The sequence below is a fragment of the Centruroides sculpturatus genome, unplaced genomic scaffold, assembly GCF_000671375.1.
Source record: "Centruroides sculpturatus isolate CEXI.00-Female unplaced genomic scaffold, Cexi_2.0 scaffold786, whole genome shotgun sequence".
Lineage (NCBI taxonomy): Eukaryota > Metazoa > Arthropoda > Arachnida > Scorpiones > Buthidae > Centruroides > Centruroides sculpturatus.
In genome coordinates, this window is record NW_019384997.1 from 356,143 (window position 1) to 370,074 (window position 13,932).

General features: G+C 31.4%; 1 protein-coding gene across 1 annotated transcript in view; it reads right to left on the minus strand.

Annotated features, from left to right (window-relative positions):
• Positions 1–10,352, minus strand: part of LOC111633135 (mitochondrial import receptor subunit TOM40 homolog 1-like) — a 33,982-nt gene extending 23,630 nt beyond the window's left edge. The window contains exons 1-2 of the mRNA XM_023377667.1: positions 10,085–10,352; positions 5,148–5,308 (exon numbers count right to left, since the gene is read on the minus strand). Coding sequence (XP_023233435.1) covers positions 5,148–5,308; positions 10,085–10,244 — 321 coding nt within the window. The 5' untranslated portion in view covers positions 10,245–10,352. The remainder of the gene's footprint in view (positions 1–5,147; positions 5,309–10,084) is intronic.
• Between the last annotated feature and the right edge of the window lie 3,580 nt (positions 10,353–13,932).

Here is a 13,932-nt window from a genome sequence, read left to right on the forward strand (position 1 = left end):
AAAGGTGGTAAAAAAGTAGGAGTTATTACTTCTGTGAAAGAGTGTGAATGACATATTTATAAGGTGATATTGACAGAAGTGTTTTTCAATAATTAGAAAAAACCGAGCTGTTTTACTCACATTGCAGTGGCTATCAAAGCAAGGTGCCAAGCAGTTGTATGAGAAAGAACCAGGCTTTACTTTTTTGTCTTTTCTCTATGCAAGTTGACTAGAAAATTTTGCTGTTAATTAAGTCATGGTAGTGAAAAAGAAAGAACTGAAAGAGCTGACATTGAAGAAGATTGATCTATTACATTTTCTAGAAAACAGCAGCGAAAGAAAGACAGTGGAACATTTTGGTGTAAGCAAGAAGATAGTAAGCAATATCCAAAAACATAAGGATGAGTACTTGGAGAGATATAATAAAAAAAAAAGTGAAGATTTATGATAAAAAAAAAAACTTTGCTGGATGAAGTCAATGAAGCAATATTATGCTGATTCAAACAAGGGCCATTAATGTCCAAATTTCTGCCTAATGATCCAAGAAATTGCTAAAAAGTTCACAAAGGAGCTTGAGATATCAATTTCCAGGCACCACATAGTTGGCTCAAGAAACTGAAACTACAACACAAGCTCTTCTAGAAAGTGTAGTCTGGTATATCTATGAAGTTTCAATAGAAGTTGTTGAAGAGTTCATTGAAAAGTTTCTGGACTTTGACAGTAGCTTCAAAAATGATGGCATCTTTAAAACCGAAGAATGTGGACTCTTTTTCCTGACAGGAGCATCATTATGAAAGTGACAAATGTAAAAGCAGAAAATTTTCTAAAAAACATTTCGCAGTTCTGCTGTGCACTAGCTTAACTGGAGAAGCTAAAACCTTTGGTGATTGGTAAATCGATAAAACCATGCTCATTCAAGAACCTACAGCACAAAGACCTGCTAACAAATCTGCATGGATGACTGGTACCCTATTTGAAAAGTGAATAAGAGGTATTGACTAAGAAATAAAGAAGAAATGGTCCATTCTCCTGGTAGTGGACAATTGTCTAAGCAGTCCCCAAGTGAATCATCTTACATATGTAAAACTGAAATTTTGCCTCCAAACATTATATCAAAAATTCAACCTATCAACCAAGCATAATCAAAACATTCAAAATGAACTATTAAGCCCAGCTTCTACAGTGGGTCATTGCTAAAATGCAAATGTATGGTCTGTCTGCACAAACAAATTCATCTGCTGCATCTGCTACTACTTTGGATTAGTTTCACTTTGAATAAAGTTCAGCCTGGAACAATTCAAAAGTGCTTCAAGAAAGCTTGATTTGTTACAACCCAAGAGCAAGGTGTTGCAGCCCCACTAGACAGTCCACTTCCCATGACAGAATTCAAGGGAGTAGATTTTGAAGATTTTGTTGCAATGAATGACGACATTTTCCAATCAGTATTCACCAAAGTACAAGCCAGCAGAAAAGTGCCAGAAGCAACTGATGAAACAGAAGTGAGGACACAGAAATTGCAGATATAAAAGAAGAGAATGCCAGTCATTTGATAATGTAGTTAAAGTCATTTGCCATGAAAAAATTCCCAGGTATGCTGAGTGGTGTAGACAGTAGAAAGGTTGCGGCCGAAGTTTTCAACGCAAAAACGTGTACGTCGGACATTCAGCACCACCTTTCAGTAAGTCTAGAAGTTTGACAATGGCATTTGGAACGTCGAGCATGACTCCATCGACATTCCAAACACCATTGTCAAACTTCTAGGCTTACAGGAAAGCGGCACTGAACGTCCAACGTACATGTTTATGCATTAAAAAGTTTGGCTGCAACCTCACTAGTATTGGAAGTGTTTTCTCCACTTACCTTTATATAAAGAATAAGAAACAGATTAAAATTGACTTTTTTATCAGAAAGAATGACCAAATCATGAGAAAACAATACATATGTAAATATATTGATTTTGTTTGATTCAGTATTAATTAGGAATGATTTTCCCATGTTTTACTTTGCTTGTTTCTGTAAAACATTCTTTAATAAAAGCTGTACAATAAAACAAAGCACATCTATGTATCAGTACAGTTGTTCCATATGTTGACCACCTATACTGTATATGTTGACCATTTCTTTCAGTCCCTTGGGTGGTCTGGTCAACTTTCAGAGGTCTTACTGTATGTATAATATATAAAAAATTTTATGATATATATATTGGGTTGTTCAGAAAGGAATTTAATTTTTTTTCATGAAAAAAAATTATTTTCTTATAATATATAAATATTTTATTGAATTATATATTGACCATTTTGGTCCAATACCTTTTGCCATCTTTCTGGTAGTAGCATCATTCCACACTCATAAAAGTTCTGATCTTTGCTTACAAAAAAACTGATCCAAGTGATTTTTGACATCCTCATTTGAAATAAATGTTTTACTGTTTAAAAAATTTTGTAAAGACTGAAACAAGTAATAATCTGAGGGAATCAGATCTGGCAAATATGGTGGATGTGGTAGCACATCCCATCCAAGTTGTAACAGTTTCTGATGAGTTACCAAACTTGTGTGAGGTCTGACATTATCATGGTGAAACACTGCACCTTTTCTGTTGATCAATTCTGGCCTTTTCTGTTTGATGGTATCATTCAATTTGTCCAGTTGATGGCAGTACACTTCTGAATCAATTGTGGAGTTGTCTGGTAAAAGCTTGAAAAAAACAATTTGCTTAAAATCCCACTAGAGAGAGCATCATTTTTTTAAAAATGAATATCAGCTTTCAAAGTGTTTTGAGCCGGCTCATCTCTTCTACTCTGTGATTGCTTGCATTTGACATTGTTATAAACAATCTATTTTTCGTTGCCAGTTATGAGCTGAAGCAAATCATAACTGGCAATAATTCAAAATTCAAAAATCGATCATTTCTTGATGTTTGAGAAGCAAATCACAGATGTCAATGTAATGGAGCAAATCTCTTTCTTTAAGAACAAGTGGAACCCATATATTGAGCTTTGAAATGAAACCAAGTCATTTCAAGTGATTGTAAACGGTTGAATTCGACAAATTTAATCTCTGAGTGATTTCTCGTGTTGTTATTTGGCAGTTTGTTCAATCAATACCTTTATTTTGTCTTCATCAGTTTCAACTGGCCTTCCAGAATGTGGTGCATCTTCAATATCAAAATTGCTGGAATGAAATTTTGCAAACCAGTTTTGGCATTGTCGTTCTTTCAACACATCCTCTCCATACAGGTCACCTAATTTTTATCTTGCTTGAAGATGAGCATGAGATTTATCCACATACACAATATTATTTGAATCCATGATGAACACCTCATAAGGTCTCCTTGTATATAAAGAATGATTCTTTAAAGATAAAGATTATTGTTTTTACTCTTTGTTTTTATTAATTATTATGAAAACCAAATAAATCACTCTTACCTCTTACCTTTTCAGTAATAAAAAAGCAAAATATGCCAAAAATGCTGCTTTTGATTTTTCATATTTAATGGAACAGAAAAAAAATTGCAAAGAATCAAACAAAATTTTTTTACAAATAAGCCTTGAAATGTCAAAATGTCAGCTGTCAAAATATGTAATGACAATATGATTTAGAATGAAATTGGCAGGTAAAAATACAACTAATCCCTCTGGTGGTAAAAAAATGAAATTACTTTCCGAACAACTCACTAGATAGCATTTATATATTAAAAAATTACAATAAAAAATTATAAAGTATTTTTTATAATTATATTTACAGAGGATAAACTCAAAAAATAAAAAAGGACTTCACATTTAAAATTGTAACAGAATAATAAAGAATGAGTCTAAGAAGACCTTACAAGGAGTCCATCATGAATTCAAATAATATTGTGTCTGTGGATAAGTCTCAACATAAACCTTGAAATTTTTACATAAATTAAATAATTAAAATCATTCTACATTTTGTTAAATTTGCAGAATAATTTTTATTTATTTAATAATTATTTAAATTAATGACAGGCTTATACATTTTGTCTATCTACTAGTAAAAACAGTATTTTTCTTTTACTTTCCTGGCTGTTATATATACATAACAAAGGAAAGTATTGAAATTGTGTCAAATTTCACCCTCAGAGTTTTTTGCAAATCCCCATGTTTTGAGACCTCCTAAATCCAAAAAAAGGGCAAAAAATTCTGTGGATGTGTGTGTGTGTATTTATTTTGCTTAATATCTCAGGATGAGATGGAGATAAAGAAAATTGATATGGTAGCTTTGTATATAAGGAGACATTGATGCTATTAAATTTTGGTTGTGAAAGGTCAAGGGGATGAAGAGATAGAGGGTAGTCACATGTCATATCTCACAAGGGGTCAGACTTAATGAAGGTTTTACTCGTTGTTAGAATTTATAGTGTTTTATAAAACTCATCTCTACCCTCAAAATTGTCTTTTGCTATTTTACAATAATTAAAAATATATAAAGTTTTTATAACAAAATTTCAAAACAAATGAAACCACATATAATTTTAGTTATTTTCTTTAATTATACAAATGCTATTTTAAAAATAAAATCTCGTAAAACCCAGGAAAGTTATGCAACTTGTTGTAAGATTTTTTTTACTTGTCTATAAAAATAGACCTCCAGAATTTTTAAAATACATCAATCCATTTACAAGGCAAGAGATTTGAAAATGAAAAATACATATTTTTACTAGTAGATAAATAGACAAAATGTATTAGCCCATGTAATTTTTAATTATTTAGTTTATGTAAAAATTTCACACTTATTTAGAGAGGAGAAATTATATATATATATTCCATCACTGAGAGTCAATTCCTCAACCTTGCAAACATGAAAAAAAAAATGATAGCACCAGGCTACAAAACATTTGATAAATGAAAGTCATTAAACTTTGCTTATAAGTCATTGACAATTTCTAATGACAATTTTCTTGGAAATGCTTGAGAAATGCACTTTTGCCCTTTGCTTAATAAAGGTTCATATTGAGATTTATCCACATATACAATATTATTTGAATCCATGATGAACACCTCATAAGGTCTCCTTGTATATAAAGAAAGATTCTTTAAAGATAAAGATTTTTGTTTTTACTCTTTTTTTTATTAATATGAAAATCAAATAAATCACTTCAATTTCAATTTAAAAACTAAACTAAATTTAGAATTAAAAAAATTTTTTACCTCAGTAGGACTAAACTGTTTAGAACCAACATATGTCGCTCCAAACCTATATCCTGATGGAGTAATTGAGCTCATGTTTAACGTATGACTGATTTGAAAATGATTACTTAATCCTTTATTAACTATTAATTTAGCACCTTCAAAGTTAACAGGAAATATATCTAAAAAAAAAAAAAGCTATTAATGAAACAATATTGTCTATCACTATCAGCACATTGCAATTTGAATGTTATATGATTTTCTAGATAGATTTTTAACCTCATTATCTTTAAAGATAATAGATATGGATAATAGATATTGTTGTAAATTATTGGTTGTTATAGCTTTTTGTACATTTCTTTTTGAACTCTGGTTAGTTTTTTCAAGTTTGAATGACATTAGGTTGACGAATAAGTGTCTTTTCAGGAAAGATTGATTCAAATTCGACTATACCAATCAGAATCTAGAATGTAAACAAATGCTAAAAAATCGTTATTTTCACTTATTTTTGTTATTTGACGCTATTTAGATGAATAAGCAAGTTTTCCGAAGCATAAAATTGAAGATTTCCCACCAAAATAGAAACTTCCTGATAACATCGGAAATGACGTTCTAACATCATTTTATTTTATTTGATTCTTCAAAAAATCGTTATAATACTATGTATTAGACTTAAAATATTCGATATCTAAACCAGAAAGCGTTAGCTAGAAATAGACTTATTTATAGAACAACCCCCCATTTCTCACTTCAGGGAAAGTTATAAAACATTTGGGTGCTAATGACTTTGTGAAAGGGAAAAGTTCTACACTTAGAAACTTCAAAAGAAGGGATTTGGCCTGTACCATCCGCGGGCCGCATAAACATTGATGTGGCCCGCGGGCCGCAGGTTGTGCACCCCTGATAAACAAAACAACAATATATCATACACATGGCAATATATGTATCAGAAGTATTCTCAGCAATATTGTCTTATTCAGAGAATTCCAGGATAAAATATTAATATGCAGAAGGTGGACCTATAAAATGGAGTAGGACATAAATAGCCAAATTAATTTGCATCAAATAATTTGAACGGTTTAACTAAGTGGCAGTTAATATTTGAACTCTGGGCATTCCAATATTAGAACATTATTGAACCTGAAGCAGTTCTTGATAGAGATATGAAAACGTTTGTTCAAGCAAGTAAATATTATTTTTACTAGAAATAAAAGGTTTTGAAAGAGACAGTTACAAATTCTAGTACTTAATAGTGAATACTTTGTTTTAAAAAATTTATTTTAAAATGTATAAATGAGAATTTTTCAACTAATTCTCTTAAAAATTTAAAATAATATTCTAAATCGATTTAATCAAATTTAAATTTCTCCAAAATAATTTTTAACTTGACTGCTCCCTTAGGTATAATGATTGCCATGCAATGGCTGCTCTTTACGGATTTGAATATTTTGAGAGCTTCCAGTGTCCTTATTTGGTCGTCATGCATATATCGTCTTATGATGAAAGCTTGGTCTAGATCAGTGTTTCTCAACCTCTAACGAATTGTCGCCCCCTTCAATAAAACCGTTACGTAGTATCGCCCTCTTCACTACAAAATTCCGATGCCTAGGGACGAGGTTAACGCCAAATTCGTACTGCATTGAATAGACTAGTAACTAGTATAATGTTATTTGTTTAATTATTGTACGATATAACGAATAAAATATCTAATTATTCTTAATATAATGTTTTACTATATCGCCCAGAAAATTGTTTTTCGCCCCTCAAAATATAAATTGTTACAAATCGCCCCCTCAACATGGAAAAACGCCCACATGGGGGCGATATCGCCCCCGTTGAGAAACACTGGTCTAGATGGACTTGGATGTCGTTATCCACGACATACCTGGCTAGGGGGGGTCTTGTATTGTCCTTTATTGATATCATACTTGTGTTCAGCCAGCCTTACTTTGAGAGATTGTGTGGTGGCACCAATGTACTCAAGATCACGCTGGAATCTATTGTCTCTCAATGTAATCCTATAAATTCCAGGAACCCTAAGCATGTCGTTGTTGTCCTTTCTGTTTCTAAGCATGTTATAGACAGTGGGAACACACCTATATGCTAATCTATCACCTCTGTGATGGGCAATTTCTTTATACAAGCTTTTCATATTGTGGTTATAATCTAGAACTATGAGGCATGCGTTGTGAGCGTTCCCATTTCACGATACAAGATTATTGGGTATAGGAGTACCCCTGTTAGAATAGACATTTGCTAATTTATGAATAAGGTGTTTTTGTAACCATGCAATTTAGCTATGTCCTCAAGATGTTTAAGCTCTTTTAACATGTCCTCGTAATTTGTGCAGTGAGTAAAAGCATGTTTGGTTAAGACACAAAAGGCAGCTATTTTGTAGATATATGGGTCATATGAGTTTGCTGGTATAAACAATGGAAGGTGAGATGGTTTATGATAAATATTTGTATGGATAACTCTGTTTATAACACTAATATTGAGATCTAAAAAGTGTGCCCTTGAATTGCTGGCTTGGTCTAATTTTATGGAAAGTCCATATGGGTTGTTATTCATATGTTCTATGAAACTTTCTATATTTGGTTTTTCTTTCCACAATTTAAAAATATCATCAATGTATCTTTTGTATATAAAGAAATTATCTACATAATCCAGAAACTGCTCAAGCAAATCATATAATGCATTTTTGTTCATTTTGGCAAAGTTATTAAATAATAAATAAGAAGGCAACAGCAACTAGATCTAAAATTGAAGTGTACCTCATTGGTTCAACAGTAACTGAATTAACTGGCAACAATTTGCCATCCTTATGTCAGGCTCTTGGTTTGTTTTTACATCACCATCTTCAACTGAAACAAACTATCAGACGCTCATCTGATGTTACAGTCGATAAGCTGGCAATATTTTATGAAATAGCAAGGATCCCAATGATGGATCCAAGAAACTGCATAACTAAACTAGAATGAACATTTGAAGAATGGCATTTGCTGAAGAAGAACAAGGGGCGACAATCTGTAACACAGCAAACAAATTAGGCTAAATTTGTTAGTAAACTAGATGAACTTTTTGACATTTCTCATCTTAGAGCAGTCAAAATGATAAAAATTCCAGAGGATCATGAGTTCTTGTTAGCTCAGTGTGAAAAAGGACCTAAAGGGTCAATGGTAGTGTGGATGCAAAATTACAGTAGCTGCAAAGGAGAAACAATCAGCACAAAGACAGGAACAGATGCTTAACAAAAAACGTAGAATGGAAAACTTGAAGAGAAATGGTGAAGAAATAGCAGAACTAATATCCTCAAGCAACAGCACAGATACTGAAGAAGAAGATGTAAGCTGTAAAGGAGACAGAGTAACTAGTGAGGGAGCAGTTGGAGACATTAACCAGACAGCAAGAAAGAGACACACTTTGCCTCTACCAAAATAAACTGATAAAGTTACATTGAACATAGTACTGAAAATTTCAAATTTTGTGAATTGTGATGTTTAAAAATTTTTTCGTTGCATTTTGGTTTGTAATCCACAAGTTTTTGAATATTGTAGAGTCTACATGACTATTTGTCTGTAATTGTCCAAAAAAGTGAAACAAGTCTGGCTTACAAAATAGGTCTTGTATGTTTTCATTTGTCATAAATTGCTCTTTTTATAAACTTTGTGGCCATTGAGCTACCTCTAAATATTAATATATCAAGTTCAAATTTCTTCTGTAGTAATTTGAGACCAGTTGGAATAGTTCTGGAGGGTAGGACCACAAAAAAGTAAGCGCTTTATTTTTTCCCTATTTTAAGCACCACCCTAGTCCAAGGGTCATCAAACTTTTTCACAGCGAGCCGGATAACTGTGAGAATAATGAATGCAGGCCGCAGAACCATTTTGTTCAATACAGCACACTTAATACAAAAAATAAAGACAACCAACATATTTATTTACCAATACACAAACACAATTGCTGCAGCAAGCTTGTAATTGCTTTCTTTAGAAACTTCATTGCAGGTACTGTACTTATACAAAAAGTGCTCTGATATTGAGTCTCAAAAAGTTGCCAAATTTTTTATTTCACTGATTAAAAAATTATAATACTGTCAGATGCAAAACTCAGATTAGACCAATTTTGGCATTTTTACTTACATTTATTTTAATTTTTTTACATAGTAAGTTTATCTATAATCTATGATATTTCCATATAAATAATTATATTTTAGCTAATTTGTGGCACAGTGTGGCAACGGGCTGGATGAACTGACCTTGCAGGCCATAGTTTGGTGACCCCTAGTATAGTTCAACTTTTGAATGTATGATAATTAAGGTGGGAACTAATGATAAATAAGATCTTAAAATTTTTGTACAAATAAATTATATTCTAACTGAAGAGAAGTTTACAATGACTCAAAATGCATATTGGAAAATAATAAAAATAGATGGAATTTTATATAAACATCCCAAGAATCCAATATATTAATAAATATCCAACCATCAGCCAAATTAATTAATCTATTAATTTGGCTGACGGTTAAATGAATTTTGCTGGCAACTGTTCTCCATCTCAGGTCTATATGATGTCTGAGTTGAAAAATCTAAGATTTAATACAGTTAATAAAAAATAGACAAGAAGCAATTTTAAAAATATATATATAATAAAATAAACCATGTTGCATACTACAGCATATACCATTTTGAAGTTGAATATAGTAAGTATATATCATTTATTTACAAAACCAAATTAATAAAAGATTACATTCGAGTCAGTTTGCTTTTTTTTTTAAACATTAAATTATATAAAATTTAAATTTCTTTAATCTTTGAAACAAAACTTATAAAATACTTAATAGTTTCATAAAATAAAATTATTTTTAAATCAAGATATTATATATTATTAAAATATTATTTATCATCAGTTGAGATAATGAAATCACTAAGAACACTCAAGGAAATCTGTAGTATTACCTTTGCATTTTTGGTGTAATTCTTCCATCGTGCCGGGATTTGATAAACCATTATCGTCATCCCCATTTTTCTCTTTATGTAAAGACGGAATCGGTTGTATTCCACTTGAACCGACTGTCAATGGACTCGACGGAGAACTCGCCGCAAAAATATTACCCATTTCTACAATAATAACTTCGATCGTAAAATACACAGACACTCACGTGTTATACAAAACAAGAAATGGAATGATTGGAGGCTGCCATCTTCCCCTTGCGACAAAAGCGCCGAACATGATATATTTATAAAGATATAAAATTACACCTTTAAAAATATGAATATATAAGAAAGAAATATTAAAATATAATAAATAAACATGTTTGTAATCTTTTATGACAATAAAGTATAACTCTTTTTTTTTTATTTTTTATTAACCTGCGGTACAAGGCCGGGTGGTCAAGTGATCAAGGTGCAGCCTCCCGCTTTGGGGACCCGGGATCGAATCCGGACGGATCGAAAAATTTCCAGGAAATTTTCGGGGAATGATCCGATAGAATATGTCGATACCCGTCCATCAGCTCACTAAAATGGTACTTTTTTAATTTTTAAAATTCTTTCCACCCTGTAGGCACTAAGAGGTCCTCTTTTAGCAAGGCATATGGGTTCGGCCAGGCCCACAATGGGGCTACCGGGTGGTGAGGGACGGGGGTCCGACATAAATACCTACCACCCGACATAAATACGATGTTCGTACAAATAGTCTATCCATAGCATTTGCCCAGTTTGCGAGCGAGCCGGGGGTGTCAGCAAGTTGGAACCAGACTAAATTATTAAAAAAGATGTTTGACGTCAACAAGTTACGATCAATGGAGTCTTTTGATATATTCCAAGCATCTAGAAAGAGTTAATACATTAATTTCAAGGAGAAATAAACGTTATCCAAAGCATGGCAGTCTGTAGTTGATAACCCGATGAGGCAAGAAAAAGACATAGGATAGACTTAAAATTTTTTTTAATAACATGTGTAATTATTTTATTATTTATTTATTTTAATGTTTTTATTTTAAAAATACGTAAATTATTTGTTTGTAGAACTTTTAAAATACTTAAGTCGTTTAAATTTAAAAATAGCGGTTGTAGTTCTACCATTATTAAAAAGGACTACCATTAGAACTCAGTTCTTTTCTTTAATTTGTATTCTAATACGTTTTTAACCTGAGGCAGACGGGGGTTTAATCAAAACAAACGTTTTCGACCTCGTTCAGAGATCGAAGATGTTTGTTTCGATTGAACCAGCGTATAAGGTGTAGTTTAATTGGTAAATTCTTATATCTATCATAATCTATTTTTAGTAGGACACAGGGATTTAATATATAGAATACTGGAATGAAGTTAAGACAGAGGCAGATTAGAGACGAACTCTATCAAACAGATAAAAAAAGAGTGTAATATCAAAATCATACTGAGAAATGAAGATGAAAATACAAGATCGTTAGAAAGCTATCAGTTCAAGGATAAACACCACTAATCTTCCTTATCTAAAATCTATATTTTGTTCAGATATGATATTTATCAGTGTCATCCGACTTTCTTTAACCCCTTAGGGTCCCTGTTTAAGACTTAAAAATTTCTCATTTATTAATTTATAAATCAGCATTTTTATTGTATCAAATGATGTCGATTTGACTAGTAAGGAACTCATTAACAATTTTCATATTTTTCATTAGTAACTTAGATATCCAGTAGTCACGGCAGTGACTCCCCACCAAGTAAAAATGTCACTGGCTGACTATATATATACTAGTAGCCCGGGACGCCCCCTAGTGGGCGTTATTTACAAATTTTCATGAGGCACGGTTCCTTTGACTTTTTTCTTCCTATCAGTATGCTCTACAGTTCCGTTAACGCGCGCTCGCCCACACTCGGGGGGTCGCCGACCCGCTCATTCGNATTATTTAAATTAATGACAGGCTTATACATTTTGTCTATCTACTAGTAAAAACAGTATTTTTCTTTTACTTTCCTGGCTGTTATATATACATAACAAAGGAAAGTATTGAAATTGTGTCAAATTTCACCCTCAGAGTTTTTTGCAAATCCCCATGTTTTGAGACCTCCTAAATCCAAAAAAAGGGCAAAAAATTCTGTGGATGTGTGTGTGTGTATTTATTTTGCTTAATATCTCAGGATGAGATGGAGATAAAGAAAATTGATATGGTAGCTTTGTATATAAGGAGACATTGATGCTATTAAATTTTGGTTGTGAAAGGTCAAGGGGATGAAGAGATAGAGGGTAGTCACATGTCATATCTCACAAGGGGTCAGACTTAATGAAGGTTTTACTCGTTGTTAGAATTTATAGTGTTTTATAAAACTCATCTCTACCCTCAAAATTGTCTTTTGCTATTTTACAATAATTAAAAATATATAAAGTTTTTATAACAAAATTTCAAAACAAATGAAACCACATATAATTTTAGTTATTTTCTTTAATTATACAAATGCTATTTTAAAAATAAAATCTCGTAAAACCCAGGAAAGTTATGCAACTTGTTGTAAGATTTTTTTTACTTGTCTATAAAAATAGACCTCCAGAATTTTTAAAATACATCAATCCATTTACAAGGCAAGAGATTTGAAAATGAAAAATACATATTTTTACTAGTAGATAAATAGACAAAATGTATTAGCCCATGTAATTTTTAATTATTTAGTTTATGTAAAAATTTCACACTTATTTAGAGAGGAGAAATTATATATATATATTCCATCACTGAGAGTCAATTCCTCAACCTTGCAAACATGAAAAAAAAAATGATAGCACCAGGCTACAAAACATTTGATAAATGAAAGTCATTAAACTTTGCTTATAAGTCATTGACAATTTCTAATGACAATTTTCTTGGAAATGCTTGAGAAATGCACTTTTGCCCTTTGCTTAATAAAGGTTCATATTGAGATTTATCCACATATACAATATTATTTGAATCCATGATGAACACCTCATAAGGTCTCCTTGTATATAAAGAAAGATTCTTTAAAGATAAAGATTTTTGTTTTTACTCTTTTTTTTATTAATATGAAAATCAAATAAATCACTTCAATTTCAATTTAAAAACTAAACTAAATTTAGAATTAAAAAAAATTTTTTACCTCAGTAGGACTAAACTGTTTAGAACCAACATATGTCGCTCCAAACCTATATCCTGATGGAGTAATTGAGCTCATGTTTAACGTATGACTGATTTGAAAATGATTACTTAATCCTTTATTAACTATTAATTTAGCACCTTCAAAGTTAACAGGAAATATATCTAAAAAAAAAAAAAAAGCTATTAATGAAACAATATTGTCTATCACTATCAGCACATTGCAATTTGAATGTTATATGATTTTCTAGATAGATTTTTAACCTCATTATCTTTAAAGATAATAGATATGGATAATAGATATTGTTGTAAATTATTGGTTGTTATAGCTTTTTGTACATTTCTTTTTGAACTCTGGTTAGTTTTTTCAAGTTTGAATGACATTAGGTTGACGAATAAGTGTCTTTTCAGGAAAGATTGATTCAAATTCGACTATACCAATCAGAATCTAGAATGTAAACAAATGCTAAAAAATCGTTATTTTCACTTATTTTTGTTATTTGACGCTATTTAGATGAATAAGCAAGTTTTCCGAAGCATAAAATTGAAGATTTCCCACCAAAATAGAAACTTCCTGATAACATCGGAAATGACGTTCTAACATCATTTTATTTTATTTGATTCTTCAAAAAATCGTTATAATACTATGTATTAGACTTAGAATATTCGATATCTAAACCAGAAAGTGTTAGCTAGAAATAGACTTATTTATAGAACAAC